The 20,800-nt window shown below is 43.9% G+C and overlaps 1 protein-coding gene across 6 annotated transcripts in view; it reads right to left on the reverse strand.

Moving 5' to 3' along the window:
* USH1C (USH1 protein network component harmonin) overlaps nt 1-20,800 on the reverse strand; it is a 420,974-nt gene that overhangs the window by 45,997 nt on the left and 354,177 nt on the right. For all 6 annotated transcript variants that reach the window (XM_030201080.1, XM_030201079.1, XM_030201078.1 and 3 more), the window contains 2 exons: nt 18,542-18,641; nt 15,166-15,275 (listed from right to left, as the gene is read on the reverse strand). In XM_030201080.1, coding sequence (XP_030056940.1) covers nt 15,166-15,275; nt 18,542-18,641 — 210 coding nt within the window. The remainder of the gene's footprint in view (nt 1-15,165; nt 15,276-18,541; nt 18,642-20,800) is intronic.

Below are 20,800 nucleotides of genomic sequence, written 5' to 3' on the forward strand. Positions count from 1 at the left end.
GAGGAAGATTTGGGTGGGATACAGGTGTCGGATATGGTATTTCAAGCGGACAAGTCAGAGAAACTTACTGAATTCACAGTAAACCTGGAGGACGTAATGGGGCAGTTCAGCAAACTGAAGAGTAGCAAATCTCCTGGACCAGATGGTATTCATCCTAGAGTACTGATAGAACTGAAAAATGAGCTTGCGGAGCTAGTGATATGCAATTTATCCTTAAAATCGAGGGTGGTACCGGAAGATTGGAGGGTGGCCAATGTAACGCCAATTTTTAAAAAAGGTTCCAGGGGAGATCCGGGAAATTATAGACCAGTGAGTCTGACATCGGTGCCGGGGAAAATGGTAGAGGCTATTATTAAAAACAAAATTACAGAGCACATCCAAGGACATGGATTACTGAGACCAAGTCAGCACGGCTTTAGTGTGAGGAAATCTTGTCTGACCAATTTACTTCAATTCTTTGAAGGAGTAAACAAACATGTGGACAAAGGGGAGCCGGTTGACACTGTGTATCTGGATTTTCAAAAGGCGTTTGACAAGGTACCTCATGAAAGGATACAGAGGAAATTGGAGGGTCATGGGATAGGAGGAAATGTCCTATTGTGGATTAAAAACTGGTTGAAGGATAGGAAACAGAGAGTGGGGTTAAATGGGCAGTTTTCACAATGCAGAAGGGTAGTTAGTGGGGTTCCTCAGGGTCAGTGCTAGGACCGCTGCTTTTTAATATATTTATAAACAATTTAGAGATGGGAGTAACCAGTGAGGTAATTAAATTTGCTGATGACACAAAGTTTTTCAAAGTCGTTAACTCGCGACAGGATTGTGAAAAAACTACAGAAGGACCTTATGATACTGGGAGAATGGGCGGCCTAAATGGCAGATGACGTTTAATGTGACCAAGTGCAAGGTGATGCATGTGGGAAAAAAAGAACCCGAATTATAGCTAAGTCATGCAAGGTTCCACGTTAGGAGTTACGGACCAAGAAAGGGATCTGGGTGTCGTCGTTGATAATGCACTGAAACCTTCTGCTCAGTGAGCTGCTGCGGCTAGGAAAGCGAATAGAATGTTAGGTATTATTAGGAAAGGTATGGAGAACAGGTGTGAGGATGTTATAATGCCGTTGTATCGCTCCATGGTGCGATTGCACCTTGAGTATTGTGTTCAATTCTGGTTGCCGCATCTCAAGAAAGATATAGTAGAATTGGCAGCAAAGGGCGACGAAAATGATAGCGGGGATGGGACGACTTCCCTATGAAGAAAGACTAAGGAGGCTAGGGCTTTTCAGCTTGGAGAAGAGACGGCTGAGGGGAGATATGTTAGAGGTATATAAAATAATGAGTGGAGTGGAACAGGTGGATGTGAAGCGTCTGTTCACGCTTTCCAAAAATACTAGGACTAGGGGGCATGCGATGAAACTACAGTGTATTAAATTTAAAACAAATAGGAGCAAATTTTTCTTCATCCAACGCGTAATTAAACTCTGGAATTTGTTGCCAGAGAATATAGTGAAGGTGGTTAACTGGCAGAGTTTAAAAGGGGTTGGACAGTTTCCTAAAGGACAAGTCCATAGACTGCTACTAAATGGACTTGGGAAAAATCCACAATTTCCGGAATAACATGAATAAAATGTTTGTACATTTGGCTAGCTTGCAGGTGTCCTTGACCTGGATTAGCCGCTGTCGGGGACAGGATGCTGGGCTCGACCTTTGGTCTTTTCCAGTATGGCATTACTTATGTACTTATGTTGTTTTAGTTGAAATGCATTTGCCCAAGAGTCCATGATGTTCAAGCTGATCAAGATTTTGTTGGTGATTTCTGTCAGTTTAGATTTGTAAGGAATGAATATTGTGACATCGTCTGCTTAGATGAAAGGGTTAAGGCCTTGGTTGGATAAGGACTTGGCTAGTGGGGTCATCATTAGATTGAAGAGGATCGGTGATAGCGGTGATCCTTGCGGTGTTGCAGGAATTGATGCATGAATTACCCCTATTGTTAGCAGAATCTGTGGTACTTCAGGAGTCAAGCAGCACACACCAGAATGAGGGAGAAATCTTCTTTATTTGCCAGCAAACATAGTAGGACATCAGCATTAAGTCTCTTCTTCTCTTTCTCAGCTCTCTGTGTCTTTGTGGCTTCTGTCTCAGCTTCTTCTCTTCTTCTGCTGTCTGTCTTCCTCTTCTGTCTGTTCCTTCTGACGTAAGCTGCTTCTACTCCCACTTAAATACAGTCCTAACCTCTAGCCCCCCTTACTTTCCAGATGGTAAAGAATAGATTGGTTACCTTGCCTCAGCCAATCATTACTTTAAAAATATCAGTTACATAGGTTTGATATTTCTCAAACTGACCTATGACCTGGGGCCCCTCAAACCAGACAATATGGCACCAGTCTCTTACATTTTCATTATGATTAATTTCTCAGCTATAGCTTAAACTGAATTCATTTAGGGACTAAGGGACATTCTCATATTCCTAGTCAACTTCATACTAACTACTAACTGAACTCTGGCATTCATTAAGGGGTCAAGGGCCAGTCTTACTTAATGGCTCACATACGTGATTTGTTATTTCTTTCAGAAACCCCAGTCCTACATTTACCTATAATTAATCAAGACTTTTTCTTGACCCTTTTCACCTATCAGCTCCATACATTAAACCAGCCAGGACTGCAGAAAACTCAAACCATATGCTGACCTTTTCACTGCAGCCCTATCAGAACGTAAGGCAAAGAGTTGAACAAACATTAGATTTAAAAAGGTATTCTACATATTAACTACCCAGAATAAACATATTCTAAAATAAGACATATTCTAAAATACACAGAATCAGTATTCCTTATAACAAAATCTACATATTCTAAATATCAAGAACATCTAGAATTATTTAACCAGCTTTAAACTACAGTATGTCTGGCTCATGCTTTGTTCATTCATAATAGTATCCCCTCAAGATTTAATGGTATACAGATGTGTGTGCTAGCATTAGCAATCCATCACTCACAAGGGGTGAAAGAAGTTTCTGTCTCTGACCTTTTTAACCTTTAGCTTAACTAAAGCTAGACTTTCTAAATAATCTGAACCATCTGGCATTCCTTCACTTGCAGGATGAAAAAGTTGAAATAGTATTTGACCACCTTTAAACAGAATTAACACTTAATATAATTTCTTATATATAATTATGCCCATGCTGCCTTTTTCCCCCCTTTGAGACTAAAATCAGCTTATGCAGAGATAAGTCTCACAACTCAAACTCTGGAGATTATAGTGATCCTAACTAGGAATAGGCTTGTGAATCACCATTACCCTACTTGTTAAGGTTCGACGGCATACTGCCGAAGCACATGAGGCCAGGAAACAAAACAACAACCCTGCTAAAACTAAGACTATTAGGGAAATAAACAAAGGACGTATCCAGGAGGTCAATGACCACCACCAGGAGGTAAGGTCTAATCCTCCTCGGTAATCCTCCACATTAAGGCTGGCCAACTGTAGGACTTTATCCATAGCATGCCTAACTACATGCGTCCTATTTATGACAATAGTACAGCACTCTGAAGAATTTAGCACTGTGCAGAGGCCACCCTGGGCTGCAAAGAGATAGTCAAGGCCCATACGGTTATACCGAGAAACTATACTTAATTCATTAATTTGATCCTGCAATGCATTGACTACCACGTTCAGCTCATGAACTAAAACATGGAGTAGAGACTGAAGTCTCCGGGTAGCCATGCCTAGTTCAGTAATACCCGCTACCGGACCCCCAATTGGAATCCAGGCCGTGGTAGAAAGGGCTACAAGTCTCTTTTTAGTCAGAGGATAAGTAGAGTTAATATACTGGAGGGCTAATTCAATCGCCTCATCCTCTGTGGCAACGGAGGAAGGTAAGGACAAGGCCTCTCGCTTAGAGCGGTGCGGGGATGGTGGCTTGAGGAGAGGAATAACTTTAGGAAAATAATTCAAGGTTACCAATACACAAAAATCATATGTGGGGGGAAGAATCATGTGGAGGACATTATCACAGAGCCAGTAATGACCAAGGAGAGGGCGAGGAAAGTTCCCAATAAATGTTGGCACAGGATGGACATTAGGATGCCCATAATGCGAGCCCCTATCCCAGGGGGAACTAAGAAGAAATGGAGATTTTGTACACCATAGGTGCCAATCCCCAATTGTGACAGACTGCTCATATGTTGCAACCCTTTCATACCCCGGGGACTTATGAAAGTAGAAAATAGGCCGGGACACTATAGTCTTCTCAGTAGTAAGGTTAGGAGCCAGATAATCACCTTGGTCATAATCTGCAGGTATGGTAGTAGGGCACATAGGAGTACCTGGAGAGACTACCCACACAGATTCCCCTTTTTCTGGGAGAACATTAGTATAGTTACAGGGAATGGGAAGAACAGTTGAGATGCTTCTTGTTAAACAAAACACTCCAGAAGCTGGATAGGGAGACGTAAAGACTGGCCTTAGAGAAGATTCAGAGGGTGAAGTAGCATTATAAAAGGACCACCAAGTATAATCCTGGCTCCAAGGGCCTGAACTCGAAAAGTAGGGAGGTATAAGAGCTGGGAGCTGCACAGGGACAGGAACAGCTGGGACATCTGTAGTATAAGGAGAAAATCGGGAACACACAATACAAGGGGAAGTAATCTTTGCCTGGCTAATTAGTTCCTGGACTGAGTGTAACCAAAGATTGGAGCGAGTTGGGGTATTAGGAAAAAGGAGGCAAGGAGTAGAAAACAACAAAAGCATCCAAACTACTAACATTTTCTTTCTTCCTAATCTAAAACAAATACAGCAAACTAATTAAGCAATAATATTTCAACAGTCTGTGCTAATCACAGATTATTCTAATATAATGTTCTCAGTCTTGAGTTCTTATACCAGTTGGGATAGACCCTCAACTGACAAGGATCAAGCTTTCAAATTCCAAGAAAGCCAGAATCTGGACAGAAAGAGTCTCAGTGTGAAGCTGAAGTTCAGCAGCTCCTGCAGTATGCAGTTGACCCTTCTTTTCAGCTAGTAGATTCTTTGGTTCGGGTCAAGCGCAACTTCAATGGCTCCGCTGGATCTCTTTCTGCTCTCCACTGTCTAGGCTCCGTCTGATCCGTGCTGGGCTCAGTCTGGTCAGCAGACTTAATTCGAGACCAATGGACCCATGGAGTTATCCCTGCGACCTTCACAGCTGTAGGGGTAGAAAGCAAAACAGTAAAAGGTCCTTTCCATCGGGGCCCCAAAGGCTGGAGCCTCCAGTCTTTCACCCAAACTCTATACCCTGGCAGGAAGGAATGTACCTGAGCCTGGAAGGGGACAGGGTTTATTTCTCTCACATAAGACTGAAGCTCAGAAATTATCCTGCCCAAGAGGGCTACCTGCTCCTGCACCTGGGCAGACCCTAAAATCCCTATGTCTCCCTTAATTCCCTGCAAAATGGCTGGGGGCTTCCCATACACAATTTCAAAGGGAGAGAGGGCTGTTCCTTTAGTTGGGGTGCATCGGAGGCGGAAGAGGGCTAGTGGCAGTGCCTGTGGCCATTTCAGTTGGGTTTCCTGACAAATCTTTGCTAGGCTATTTTTCAAGGTTCTGTTTGCCCGCTCAACCTGCCCTGAACTCTGGGGACGATAGGCACAATGCAATTTCCAGGTAATGCGCAATGCGCGGGACAGGGCCTGAAGTGTAGCTTCAACAAAGGCGGGACCATTATCTGAACCTATGGCAAGGGGCAGTCCATACCTGGAGATAACATTCCTAAGGAGGGCTCGAGCTACTTCTGTGGCTTTCTCAGTGACTGTAGGATATGCTTCCACCCACCCAGAAAAGGTACAGACCATGACCAAGAGGTATCGGAGCCTACCGCTCCTGGGCATTTCTGTGAAGTCTATAACTAGAGACTCAAAAGGTGTTAGTCCTCTAGACTGAAATCCTGGTGGAATACGGGGTCCCTGACGAGCATTATTCTGGGCACAGAGAGTACATCGGGCAGAGGCAGTGGCAACCAGACTATCCAATCCTTCCAGCACCACTACTCGACTGAGTAGGCGGGCTAGTGCTGTTTTTCCTAAGTGTGACAGATCATGAGCTTGAGACACTACAGGCCAAGCTAGGTGGCGTGGCACCAGAACTCTGGTATCAGGGAGATGTAACCAGCCATCAGGTCTCCTTACTGCACCTTCCTCTTGAGCCCACTTCTCTTCCATTTGGGTGTACATAGGCGTCCATTCTTGCAGTCGAATTTGGAACAGGGGAGTCACAGTACTTGCTAAGGGTCCTCGAGCAGCTTCCTTGGCCACCCGATCAGCATGGCGATTCCCTCGGGCCACTGGAGTATCTATCCTTTGATGTCCCCTGCAGTGAATGACAGCTACCTTCTTAGGGGCCCAAACAGCCTCTAGCAGCTGAAGTATTTCAGGTCCATACTTAACAGGTTGGCCTGCGGCATTTATGAGTCCCTTTTCCTTATACAAAGCTCCATGAGCATGTAGAGTTGTGAAGGCATACTTGGAATCAGTATAAATGTTGGTTACCAGTCCTGCTGCTAGCTCTAGAGCTCGTATGAGGGCCACAAGTTCTGCTTTCTGGGCTGAAGTTCCTTGGGGCAGGGCTCTTGCTTCTATCACCTTGTCCTCTGTCACCACAGCATAGCCTGCCAATCGCTTGGAGTTCTCCACGTAACTGCTTCCATCTGTGAAATAAATTACATCTGGGTCCCTCCAAGGAACATCTTTAAGATCTGGTCGACTGGAGTACACTTCATCCATGGTTTGGATACAGTCATGATCCGGTGGTCCCTCAGATGCTGGCAAAAGAGTGGCAGGATTGAATGTAGCCACTGTTTCCAGGTGTATCCGTGGATTCTCACACAAGCTGGCTTGGTACTTAACCATACGGTTATTTGTAAACCAGTGGTTGCCCTTATACTCCATGAGGGTGAGAACTGCATGGGGGACTTTAACAACCAGTTCTTGCCCCAAGGTCAACTTATCAGCTTCCTGGACCAGTAATGCTGTTGCTGCAATGGCCCTCATGCAGGCTGGCCATCCTTTAGCCACTCCATCCAGCTGTTTAGACAGGTATGCAACAGGCCTCTGCCAGGATCCCATCATCTGGGTCAGCACACCCAGAGCAACCCCCTGTCGCTCGTGGACATACAATGAGAAAGGTTTCTCCACATCAGGAAGGCCTAACGCAGGGGCTTAGAGTAAGGCTTTCTTTATAGCAATGAAGGATTGTTGAGCAGTAGGTCCCCATTCAAATGGTTCCTTTTCACCCCCCTTTGTGGCCTGGTAAAGGGGTTTCGCCATCAATGCAAAATTTGGAATCCAAATTCTGCAGAATCCGGCTGCTCCCAGAAATTCCCTAACTTCCCTTCTGGACTTGGGTTGGGGAATTGCAGCAAACCGCTTGCTTCCTACTGACATCCAGTCTCCGACTTCCCTGGGAAATGCAAAAGCCCAGATACTTCACTTCTGACTGACAAAGTTGGGCCTTTGAGCGTGAGACCTTATAGCCTGCATCCAAGAGTAGCTCCAGCAATTCTCTGGTAGCCTCAAAACACTCTTCCTGGGTCACTGCTGCTGCAATCAGGAGGTCATCTACATACTGGAGTAAAACTCGCCTGGAAGGCTCAGATTTAAAAGTCTTAAGGTCTTGCCCTAGGGCAGTCCCAAAAATGGTGGGGGAGTTCTTGAACCCCTGTGGCAGGCGGGTCCATGTATACTGAAGCTTCCTTCCTGTTACTGGGTTTTCCCATTGAAAGGCAAAAAGCAGTTGACTGGCGGGGGCCACCCGAATACAAAAGAAGGCATCTTTTAAGTCTAGTGTCGTGAAATGGGTAGCTCCAGAAGGTATCAATCCCAGCAGGACATATGGATTAGGCACTACAGGGTGTAATGAAATAGTGGATTTGTTGACCACTCGTAAGTCTTGGACTGGCCGGTAGTCCTCAGTCCCTGGCTTCTGAACTGGCAACAGTGGCGTATTCCATGGAGACTGACAAGGTCGAATAATTCCATGGGATAACAAACGATTCAGATGTGCTTGAATCCCTTCCAGAGCCTTTCGGGGAATTGGGTATTGGCGAAGATGGATTGGCCGGGCACTTGGAAGTAAATCTACATGGACAGGAGGAATATTTCGGGCCAACCCTGGGGGATTATCTTCTGCCCATACCCCACTGACCTGAAAGCTGTCTACCAGGGGTAGGTCAACTTGGCCATGCGACTGATGCAGCCGCCATTCTTCTTCAAGGGGGCAGCAGAAACTCAATATACCCTTAGGGCTAGATATCGGGGGCCGAAAGGAGACTGAAGTCTGGCCATCAGAGTCAAAGGAAATTTGGGCCCTAAGCTTGGACAGCAGGTCTCGACCTAACAAAGGGATTGGACAGTCTGGCATATACAGGAATTCATGAGTGACTGTGTGTGAGCCTAATTGGCATCTACGGGTCGTCAGAAAGGGCCTCCGGTTCTGCACCCCCGTGGCTCCCACCACTCGGACAGTTTTTCCAGACACAGGCGCTAATCGCTCCGTCACAACAGAATGTTCAGCTCCTGTATCAATCATGAATGGAATTGAGCGGCTCCCTATAGTTAACTTGACCATAGGTTCCTGGGAGCCCAGTTTGTAGGAACCCGGTCTGTCCTATTCGTCCCATTCTGCCATCTCGGCTATCCCGATGATGTCAGATTCAGGAGGCTCATATCTTCCCTCTCGAACTCGGCCTCGGCTTCCTCGATCTCCTGGTCCCCTTCTCAGTCCCTGGCGCCTCTGGGGGCATTCATCTTTCCAGTGCCCTCTTTCCTTACAGTAGGCACACTGATCCCTCTCCAATCTTGGTCTGGGATTCTCCCCCCTTGGCCGGGATTGATTGAAGGAATCTCGGGGCCTGGCTGGCGGTCCGTGGTCCCACTTTGGCTTCCCATTAGCTAGAGGTCGACCTCGGTTAAGGGTGGAGTTAGTAATGGCTGCCGCTAAAAGGTCGGCCTTCTTCTGCATCTTCCGGTCAGCCTCTCGGCGCACCTCCTGATCCCTATTAATGAAAACCTTGGTTGCGATCTCAATTAGCTGGGTGGTATTCATCCCTGCGAATCCCTCCTGACGCTGCAACTTCTTCCGGATATCTGGCATACTCTGGGCCACCAATGCACTATTCACCATTCTCTGGTTTTCTAGTGCCTCAGGGTCAAATGGGGTGTATGTTCTGTAGGCTTCAATTAGTCGCTCTAAAAAGGCCCCAGGGGATTCAGTTGCCCCTTGGAGAATTTCAGAGACCTTGCCAGATTAATGGGCCTCTTTATGCCTTTCCTCATACCTTCCAGCAAGTCCCGGCAATAGCCAGACAACAGTTCATAGTGCTGCTCATTATTTGGATCCCAAGCTGGAGCTGCACGAGGGAACCGAGCTCTAACCCATTCCTCTAGGTCCGGTGTCCTCTCGGGGGCACGCGCTCGCGTGATAGCCTCAGCATTTTGCAAAATCTTCCGCCTCTCCTCAGTTGTGAAGAGGGTCAGGAGAAGTTGTTGACAATCAGTCCAGGTTGGGTTATGGGTGGCCATAATGCTAGCCACTAGGTCCACCACTGCCTGAGGCTTTTCAGTATAAGAGGGGTAATGCGTCTTCCAATTCAGGAGATCGGTGGTTGTGAAGGGTACATACTGGTAGGCCTGTGCCTGTATAACCTGACCCTCATTATTAGGATCCGGTCGAGTGGTGGTTACCTGACGCAGGGGCAGAACTCTCGAGGAGGTAGGAATGGAACCTGAGGTAGAGCTAGGAGCTACCCTCCTATCATGCTCAAAGGTGATTGCAACAGGTCTAACCCATTCAGTGGAGGTGTGTTGAACCCCTGAGGGATGGGGAGGGGTACTCATAGACTGAGAGGTGGTCACAGGTGATTCAGTCCATTGAAAGGGATGCCGGGCCCCTGATGAGTGGGGAGGGGTATTAGAGGGAGAAGCTGGGCTGTCGGGAGTTGAGGAGTCAGGGAGTGGAGCCCAAAGCGGATCTTCGGAGGTTAGCAGGGGAGAATGTGGCAAAGAAGGGTAGAGGCTGGCTGAAAGGTCCACCCTAGGATGTGACGGGGTTTGCACAGAAGAGGAGCTATCCGGAGAAGCCTGTGCTGGAGAAGCTTGGGCTGGGCGGCGTGGATCTCTGGGGGTGGCACGGAACCCCAACAATGGGCCATAAGGTGGTGGCTCAAGATCTGAGGGGTCATCAGAGAGTATGGGTTTTTCGGACAGGGTAGGGGCGGAAGCCACCGATTGGGTGGTAGGCTTCCTAGGGCTCTTTCCCTCTTCCAGTTTAGATTTTCTAATCTTTCTTTGAACGCGGCCTAACATGAATTTTACTGGGGATCCCATATAAGTTTTCAACCAAGAGGGAGGGTCAGTCACAAGGCTGTCCCAGGAATCTATATAAGGGAGTTGTTCAGAATATTCTGGTTCTCCTACAATTATGCTGTAGACCTTCCGGATTACTTCAATATCTAAGCTGCCACTAGAGGGCCACCCCACTCCCATAGATGGCCACTCAACTTCACACAAGGTTCTTAGAGTACTTGAGCTTAAAGTCTGTCCATAATCATTAATTAAAAATCCTTTCTTGAAATTCTTAAGCATACAATCTAGGGGAGTATCAATTTGTCTAGACGATTTCCCTCCCATAATGCTTACAGTTACAACACACAAAAGGGAGGGAGTTTTTGAGAGTGCAGTAAGGGGTCCACACTCTCGAGACACTAGGTAGACAGACAACAATCGCTTCCTTCTGTCACTGGCCAATTGAACTCGCGTTAATTGGAAACGCAGCTATAAGAAGTCCGCACTCATTTAACATTCAAGCATCACACATTCCATACAGAAAATCCCACCCAACAATTTCAAATTTCTCAGATACAGATAAGCTCAAGCGGTTTCGCTTCTAATCTCCACTAGACTAAAAGCTACTAAGGCCTTCGCTGAGAGTTGATCAGACTCCCCTTCCCTCAATTTATGAGGGGCTGGTTTACAGTTTCCTAGCTAGGATTACAATACAGAATACAGAATACATACCCGGCGAATGTTCCTCAGTCAGTTGGGTGCCGGTTCAGGATCCCACTTCTGACACCAAGAATTGTTGCAGGAATTGATGCATGAATTACCCCTATTGTTAGCAGAATCTGTGGTACTTCAGGAGTCAAGCAGCACACACCAGAATGAGGGAGAAATCTTCTTTATTTGCCAGCAAACATAGTAGGACATCAGCATTAAGTCTCTTCTTCTCTTTCTCAGCTCTCTGTGTCTTTGTGGCTTCTGTCTCAGCTTCTTCTCTTCTTCTGCTGTCTGTCTTCCTCTTCTGTCTGTTCCTTCTGACGTAAGCTGCTTCTACTCCCACTTAAATACAGTCCTAACCTCTAGCCCCCCTTACTTTCCAGATGGTAAAGAATAGATTGGTTACCTTGCCTCAGCCAATCATTACTTTAAAAATATCAGTTACATAGGTTTGATATTTCTCAAACTGACCTATGACCTGGGGCCCCTCAAACCAGACAATATGGCACCAGTCTCTTACATTTTCATTATGATTAATTTCTCAGCTATAGCTTAAACTGAATTCATTTAGGGACTAAGGGACATTCTCATATTCCTAGTCAACTTCATACTAACTACTAACTGAACTCTGGCATTCATTAAGGGGTCAAGGGCCAGTCTTACTTAATGGCTCACATACGTGATTTGTTATTTCTTTCAGAAAGCCCAGTCCTACATTTACCTATAATTAATCAAGACTTTTTCTTGACCCTTTTCACCTATCAGCTCCATAAATTAAACCAGCCAGGACTGCAGAAAACTCAAACCATATGCTGACCTTTTCACTGCAGCCCTACTCAGAACGTAAGGCAAAGAGTTGAACAAACATTAGATTTAAAAAGGTATTCTACATATTAACTACCCAGAATAAACATATTCTAAAATAAGACATATTCTAAAATACACAGAATCAGTATTCCTTATAACAAAATCTACATATTCTAAATATCAAGAACATCTAGAATTATTTAACCAGCTTTAAACTACAGTATGTCTGGCTCATGCTTTGTTCATTCATAATAGTATCCCCTCAAGATTTAATGGTATACAGATGTGTGTGCTAGCATTAGCAATCCATCACTCACAAGGGGTGAAAGAAGTTTCTGTCTCTGACCTTTTTAACCTTTAGCTTAACTAAAGCTAGACTTTCTAAATAATCTGAACCATATGGCATTCCTTCACTTGCAGGATGAAAAAGTTGAAATAGTATTTGACCACCTTTAAACAGAATTAACACTTAATATAATTTCTTATATATAATTATGCCCATGCTGCCTCAGCGGTACTCTGCAGTCTGCTTTCCACGGTGTTCTTGTGGTTAGGAAACCCTTGATCCAGCTAAGCATGTTTTCACCAATCCCGAACATATCTAGTAATCTTTTTAATAAATTATGGTTTACCATGTCGAATGCACTAGATATGTCGAATTGGAGGAGGAGGATGTTTTTGCCTATTGCTATTTCCTGCTTGAATTTGGCTAGGATAGAGAGTAGTACTGTTTTTGTGCTGTGGAGGGGGTGAAAACCTGACTGTGATTCGTGTAATATTGAGAATTTGTTTAAATTGTTTGGCTACCATGCTTTCCATCAGTTTGACTGACAACGGAATGGATGCTACTGGACGGTAATTAGTGATTTCATTAGTTTTTTTCTTGGTGTCTTTTGGTATCGGAGTGAGTAGGATATTGCCATTTTCCTTAGGGAAGAGACCTTGCTGAAGCATGTAGTTTAGGTGGGATGTGAGGTCTGCTATGAAGCGGTCAGGGGCAGATTTCATTAGGTAGTTGGGACAGGTATCTAGTTTACAGTGAGTGTTGGAGAACCTGCTGATCGCCTGTGCAACTGCATCGACGGTAAGGAGGGTGAATTTTAACCAGGTTCGGTCAGCCGGGTATTCTCCAGTGGTTGGGTCCAACTCATTAAGGAAGATTTCAATGTCAGTGTTGTCCTGAGGTAGCATGTTGTGTAGGTTTGCAATTTTTTCATTGAAATACTTAGCAAGTTTGTCTCCAGATGGGATTACATTTGGTAATTCCTTACACCCTTGTCAGATCATTGCATTCTTTAGACAGTCATCGTCTTTCTCTCCCTGCTCTTAAACAGGCCCATTACGAATGTACTAGAGCATCTGCTTTCTTTTACTTAGCCCCCAAAATAGGGAATGACTTAGCCAATTATATCAAAGCTGAACTCTCTTTCCCAAAATTTTAATCTCTTTCAAAAACTTACTACTGTGAACTTGCATATGGTCTGCTCACCTCATGATTCTTGAGGGTACAGTGGTGGAAATAAGTATTTGATCCCTTGCTGATTTTGTAAGTTTGCCCACTGACAAAGACATGAGCAGCCCATAATTGAAGGGTAGGTTATTGGTAACAGTGAGAGATAGCACATCACAAATTAAATCCGGAAAATCACATTGTGGAAAGTATATGAATTTATTTGCATTCTGCAGAGGGAAATAAGTATTTGATCCCCCACCAACCAGTAAGAGATCTGGCCCCTACAGACCAGGTAGATGCTCCAAATCAACTCGTTACCTGCATGACAGACAGCTGTCGGCAATGGTCACCTGTATGAAAGACACCTGTCCACAGACTCAGTGAATCAGTCAGACTCTAACCTCTACAAAATGGCCAAGAGCAAGGAGCTGTCTAAGGATGTCAGGGACAAGATCATACACCTGCACAAGGCTGGAATGGGCTACAAAACCATCAGTAAGACGCTGGGCGAGAAGGAGACAACTGTTGGTGCCATAGTAAGAAAATGGAAGAAGTACAAAATGACTGTCAATCGACAAAGATCTGGGGCTCCACGCAAAATCTCACCTCGTGGGGTATCCTTGATCATGAGGAAGGTTAGAAATCAGCCTACAACTACAAGGGGGGAACTTGTCAATGATCTCAAGGCAGCTGGGACCACCGTCACCACGAAAACCATTGGTAACACATTACGACATAACGGATTGCAATCCTGCAGTGCCCGCAAGGTCCCCCTGCTCCGGAAGGCACATGTGACGGCCCGTCTGAAGTTTGCCAGTGAACACCTGGATGATGCCGAGAGTGATTGGGAGAAGGTGCTGTGGTCAGATGAGACAAAAATTGAGCTCTTTGGCATGAACTCAACTCGCCGTGTTTGGAGGAAGAGAAATGCTGCCTATGACCCAAAGAACACCGTCCCCACTGTCAAGCATGGAGGTGGAAATGTTATGTTTTGGGGGTGTTTCTCTGCTAAGGGCACAGGACTACTTCACCGCATCAATGGGAGAATGGATGGGGCCATGTACCGTACAATTCTGAGTGACAACCTCCTTCCCTCCGCCAGGGCCTTAAAAATGGGTCGTGGCTGGGTCTTCCAGCATGACAATGACCCAAAACATACAGCCAAGGCAACAAAGGAGTGGCTCAGGAAGAAGCACATTAGGGTCATGGAGTGGCCTAGCCAGTCACCAGACCTTAATCCCATTGAAAACTTATGGAGGGAGCTGAAGCTGCGAGTTGCCAAGCGACAGCCCAGAACTCTTAATGATTTAGAGATGATCTGCAAAGAGGAGTGGACCAAAATTCCTCCTGACATGTGTGCAAACCTCATCATCAACTACAGAAGACGTCTGACCGCTGTGCTTGCCAACAAGGGTTTTGCCACCAAGTATTAGGTCTTGTTTGCCAGAGGGATTAAATACTTATTTCCCTCTGCAGAATGCAAATAAATTCATATACTTTCCACAATGTGATTTTCCGGATTTAATTTGTGATGTGCTATCTCTCACTGTTACCAATAACCTACCCTTCAATTATGGGCTGCTCATGTCTTTGTCAGTGGGCAAACTTACAAAATCAGCAAGGGATCAAATACTTATTTCCACCACTGTATGCCTGAAGGACTAGTGAGTAGTCTCTACTTGATCCCTTTCCCCATCTCCCCCAGTTCTCCCTTCTCCCCTACTTTGTTTGATTATACCTTTCCTATCAACGTATTGGCATTCCCTTCCTTAACTTGTATGTATTTTATTGATTGTAAACCTCTTTGACCAGTCTTTGAAAAGGTAGTACATCAAGAAAATAAATATAAACATAAACGCACAAACATAAACATAAACTTACCCCACCCTTGTTCCAAGCTTTTGTCAGGGTTGCCTGCGCTTCTGTAAGTGTAACTTTGGTCAGTATCTTCCCATTGACTGCCATTATCTCATCCCCTTTTACTATTCCACCTAGTGAAAAGGCAGCACAACAAAATCCATTGTTTAGCTGAATAATATAGTACACAGCAAATCTGTACAGAGTGGTATAATTGTATATCTGTCAGATGCATACTTTTTACTCTGCTAGCTTCGTAGGATTTTCAGAGTGAAATCATATGTGCTTTGAAAATTATTCCAGAATATACAGAGAAAATGGGAGATAAAAAGCATCAGTCATAAAAATATTTTAAGCACAGAAGTCCAAAATGTCCACTGTCAGTCCATTGTTAACATTACATCATGCATAACATGCCCAACTTGCTTCGGCATGATCCCTGCTTCAGGGGCCTTGTTAAATCTTGTTGTTATGATCAACAACCATACTCTTAGATCCTTAGATGCCAACTGTTTGAATCTATCCTCTCCCCAATCAGCCTTCTACAAGTCCACACGCTCTTCAGCTTTCTTCTTCTTAGCACCTAAATCCTGGAATGACCTCCTGCCCTCAATTAGAGCTCAGGTTTCCTTCTCAAAATTTAAGCAACTTCTGAAAATGTACTTTTCATCTAGCCTTTGGGCTTACAACCCTATCACTCTGAAAAGCTATGGTGCATTTGTTCCCTTCACTTGTAGCAATACCCCCTCCCAGTGTTGGTTTGCTGTCCTGTTGACAATGACGTTCTTTTCCTCTTTCTTTTTCTTTTGTAAATTTATCCTTTGTCAACTGCTTCAACCAATTTTTGTTGTATTAGTGGTATTTGTTTTAAATAAACTATAAACTATAAATAAACAATGCCAAAGAGAGGACAAGAAAACCATAAAAAATAAACAGGGAAAAAACAAATTAAAAAATAGAAAAGACTAAGGCGTCCCCCCAAAAATCCAACACTTGACTGTTTACATTACTACTGGATTCGGTCTCAAAAATACAGATATTACTCACTGCACATAAAAATAGCCTCTGAAACAAGAAAAAGATGTGTAAAAACAGAGCTAAAACACATGGATTTACTATAATGCTGTTATGAAAAAATTGCGAGCAAATAACAAACCATCTCCAAAACCACCAAATATATCAATAATCATTCAAGAGATCCTTTTACTAAGGTGCGCTGAAAAATGGCCTGCGCTGTTGTAGATGCATGTATTGGATGAGCACAGGTCCATTTTTCAGCATGCCTGCAAAAAAGGCCTTTTTTGGGGGGCCAAAAATGGACAGGCGGAAGAATGAAAATTGGCACACATCCATTTTGGGACTGAGACCTTACCGCCACCCATTCACTTAGCAGTAAGGTCTCATGTGTTAACCAGGTGGTAATCGTCAGCGTGTGTACGATGCCACTTTCCGCCCAGTTAGCGCCGTGCACTGGAAAAGAAAATATATTTTACGGCGCATGTACTGGACACACATAAAAAATGAAATTACTGCCCGGGCCACGCGGTAGCTGGGCAGTAGTTCCAAATTGGCGTACATTGGGTGCACGTAGGCACCTACGCGGCTTAGTAAAAGGGCCCCCAAATTACTCAGACTACCTAAGTCACAATCATTACAGTCCACCCCACTTATCAACATATATGGGTAAATGATACAAATGTAGAAAAGTATTAACCTAAATCATACTAAAATGAAAAGTTAAAAAGGTAGGGCAAAGGTAGAAAAAACTTGAGCCACAAGGTTTAGACACAACTAAACAAGAGCTCAAGTATAAATAAGTAAAAATACAGAGACAGCTCCATTTTTAAAAAAATACAGAAACCGCTCTTTTAAGAAGCCAAAGAGCAGTTTTCAAAAAGCAATAATCCAGCCAACAAGAAATAAGAATGATCTTTACCTTAAATTTAAATTTACAGAGCTTTTCCATTAACAGCATAGCACTGCTAAAAGAATATTATGCAGTGATAGTTGGATGTTCCCACACTGCGGGTCCAATTGACAGCTTATCAGAGTTGTCTATTAGATTGTAAGCTCTTTGAGCAGGGACTGTCTTTCTTCTATGTTTGTACAGCGCTGCGATCGCCTTGTAGCACTATAGAAATGCTAAATAGTAGTAGTAGTAGTAATGTAAATAAAAGTCAAAATAAGCTGCTGCAAGAATTCAATTTATGTGTATGACATTATTGGATTTTATGACTGTTTCACTTCCTGTTTTTATAACCCTTTGGAAAAATTATTTTATGGGCAAATATCTTTATTGAGTCACACAAAGAATAGAACAAAATCCTTAAAGAATTACCAATATTCTCCTCTCAATAAAAATGACAACATTTTTTATTAACCCCCCCCCCCCCCCCCCCAAAGTTCCACCTCCCCCATGTCCCTTAGGTCGGTTAAATCACTTGTATGGGGATATCTATTGATATTCAGTGGCACTTAACTGGTTAGTGCCGCTGAATGTCAAAACTAACTGCCAAATACAAAACCGGCTATTTTGTGGGTGGTCTGTGGGCAGAGTCGGCACTTACCTGTTAAGATGATCCCATAAATAGGACTGCATAAAACAAAGTCCTATCTTTGGGATCCTTTTACTAAGCTGCAGCAAAAAGGGCCCTGCACTAGCGGCGGGGCCGTTTTTGCCATGTGCTGCGGCCCTTTTTACCGCAGTGGGTAAAAATGCTTGAAAATAGCCATGGCTATGCTCTTACTGTATGGTCATGCAAGGGGGTGCACCTACCTCCACCCACTGAGGTGGCAGTAAGGGCTCCTGCACTAACCCGGTGGTAACCGAATAGCACACAACACTGCCTGATTAGCACCGGGTTAACACCACTCTAGAAAATAGCCAGCTATTTTCCCTAGCGTGGAAAATGGTGAATGCTGCGGCTGAACTACCACCGGTGCCTGCGTTGGGCCGGTGGTAGTTACAGATTAGCGTGCGGTGGATTTACCACCGTTTTGTAAAAGGGCTTCTTTATGTGGTTCTTCTTATGTGGCTAAGTGCTAAATCTTGCACTTAAGAGTATACGTTTTAGCTGGCTGCATACAACGGGACACAGTTTAGCATTGAATATCTGGGCATAAAGCCAGCAGCAGATTTAAAAAACACTGACCACCGCTGGCTGAATATCGACCCCCCCCCCCCCCCCCCTCCATGATTCTAGACTCAACAGTTTGGCTGCAGGGAACCTAGAGTAAAATGGAACTGGAAGACAGTCAAATTGCAGCCTGCAAGAGATACAGCAGTTGTACAATCAGCCAACTAAAACTGTGTATAGCTGCTCACATGAGCAGCTCAGAAAGAACACTGGTGGCAAGAAGAGATAAAAATTCCTAATTCAAATATCTGCCCTTGACTTACCATGCTTGTCTGCTGCACCACCTTCATAAATGGCCGAGACCACTATTTTTCCAATTGGTGAATCAATTCCTCCTTCTACTGCAAGGTCCAAAGGGCCTTCCTAAGAAAAGAGAATTCTATAGTAGCCATTACGTTGGTCAGCATTTATTAAACATGTTCTAACAGGGCCAGCGTTAGGGGTGGGAAACAGGGCAATTGCCCTGGGCCCCCATGTTAAAGGGGGCCTAAATCTGCCTGAAGTTGAAAGAGAGATGGACGGCAAGCAAGCTTTTGGGCCCCCTCCTTAGCATCTGCCCTGGGTCCCACCATGTCTAGCACCGGCCCTGGGTCTACCCATCCATGATTAACTCAAAGTACAAGATTACCTTATAATCTCTGTCTTTCCAGATAATGAGGGAAAGGGAGGGAACAAAGAAAAATTGAAAAATATGAAATGAAAAATTATTTTGCTGGTAGTGGTGTTGGATTGTTGCTGTCCTCCCTCCTGTAGATTTCAAAGACTCAAACACACTCCTTTTTTCCTTTAAAGTCCATTCCATCTACCTATTCACTTACTACCTCTCCAAGTAGCTATCATTTAATTGATTCATTGATAAGTCAGCGTTCCTCCTCTCTCAATGATTTTGACTCCTGGCCTTTCTTCTTCTTTGATTCATTCTTCCTCTTCTATTGTGTCCTAAATGTTTGTCTTGATTAAACCATAAGGTCTACTGAGAAGGGACTGTCTTATATGTAATTGTAAAGTGCAGTATATGTAAAGTGTTCAGTAAAAGTATTATAGAAGAACTTAGTGCAGTTTGTTTTTCTATATCAAAAGAAAAGAAACTGCCTTAATAAGAGGAGAACGAGTGGAGTGATTTAGACCCTTCTGTTTTGTTATATGCCATTGGGATAGCACTGAAGAATCCTAGTAAGCTCGCTGGCTCCGACTGCTTTTTCTTAGATTTCTTGAAGAAATTTGATTGGTCAGAGTATTTAATGCTGCTCAGAACAGTAGAAAAACTCCATAAACTTTTATAAATTTGAATATCCTTATAGGCCATAAAGATTAATGTTGTTCTAGCTTCTACCTACTCATCTCTGATAATTCTTGATGTTACTGGTGCATGACAGTTTACTGTATTTTAATGGACATAGAGAAATATATTCCTAGATTGATTCACTGGTATGAGCTTGAATGTATAAAAGGTAGACAGCTATAATGTTATATGGTATAATGTTGGAAGTATTATACACAGTGCAACGGAGCAGTGACAATTTTCTTGGCACTGGATGCTGAAAAAAGCATTTGATCAGGCCAAATGTTTTTATCTATTTAAAATTCTTGAAAAGATGAATTTTGGACATGGACTCATGAAAAATGATTCAGGCACTTTAATGTAATCTGACTGTAGAATGAAAATATATGGGGAATTTTCTGAACCTTTCAGTCTGTAGAAGGGGATTAGGCAGTGTTGCTCTTTTTCTCTCTTCTGGTGGAACCCTAGTCTGGCTAATTAGGGATGCTCAAGATATAGCTAGAAATTTGCTGGTTAGATCATTTTAAAAAGGTTTCCCCTTCTTATCTCCCATTGCTTCCAGTACTCTCAGAAATAGAAACTCATTGTATTTGAATATACTGTAATTAGTTGTTAAGCACATGGTTTGGGGCAGATTATAATTGCTGGAATAAAAATGCTGACAAAAATATTTAAATGTTAATGAGTGTGAATGGGAAAGCTCCTTCATTTCTTCTCCTGAGTGTGTGAATTAAAATTCACTGGGGTTGATATTCAGACTGAAGGAGTTAGTCCAGCTAACTTCCACGGTCACCGCTAAAACTGGATATCCAATGCCCGGCCGTTCCCAGTGACTGGCAATGAATATCCAGTTTATTTTTGGCTATTTAGAAGATAACCAGCTATGTTCATATTCAGACTTAGCCGGTTATCTTCCAATTGGTCGAAGATATCCCACATATTCATGCAACCCAATATAGCCGCTAAAGTGGGGCTGAAAAATTGGCAGATAGCCAGTTATGTTGGCTGATATAACCGGCTATCTGCTAACCGGTAATATTCAGTGGGAGATAGATGCTATCCCTCGCCAAATATCTCTGGTTATGGGGCATTTAACCGTTCAGGTGCTGATTCTGGCTGGTTAAATGCTTTTGAATATCAGGGGGATTGTGTTAGTTGAATAAGCTACAGTGTCAGTCTTAGGGGCCCTTTTAGAAACCTGCGGTAAGCACTAACACATGATTAGCACAGCACAAAATGG

Source organism: Microcaecilia unicolor, chromosome 4 (genome assembly GCF_901765095.1).
Source record: "Microcaecilia unicolor chromosome 4, aMicUni1.1, whole genome shotgun sequence".
NCBI classification, from domain to species: domain Eukaryota; kingdom Metazoa; phylum Chordata; class Amphibia; order Gymnophiona; family Siphonopidae; genus Microcaecilia; species Microcaecilia unicolor.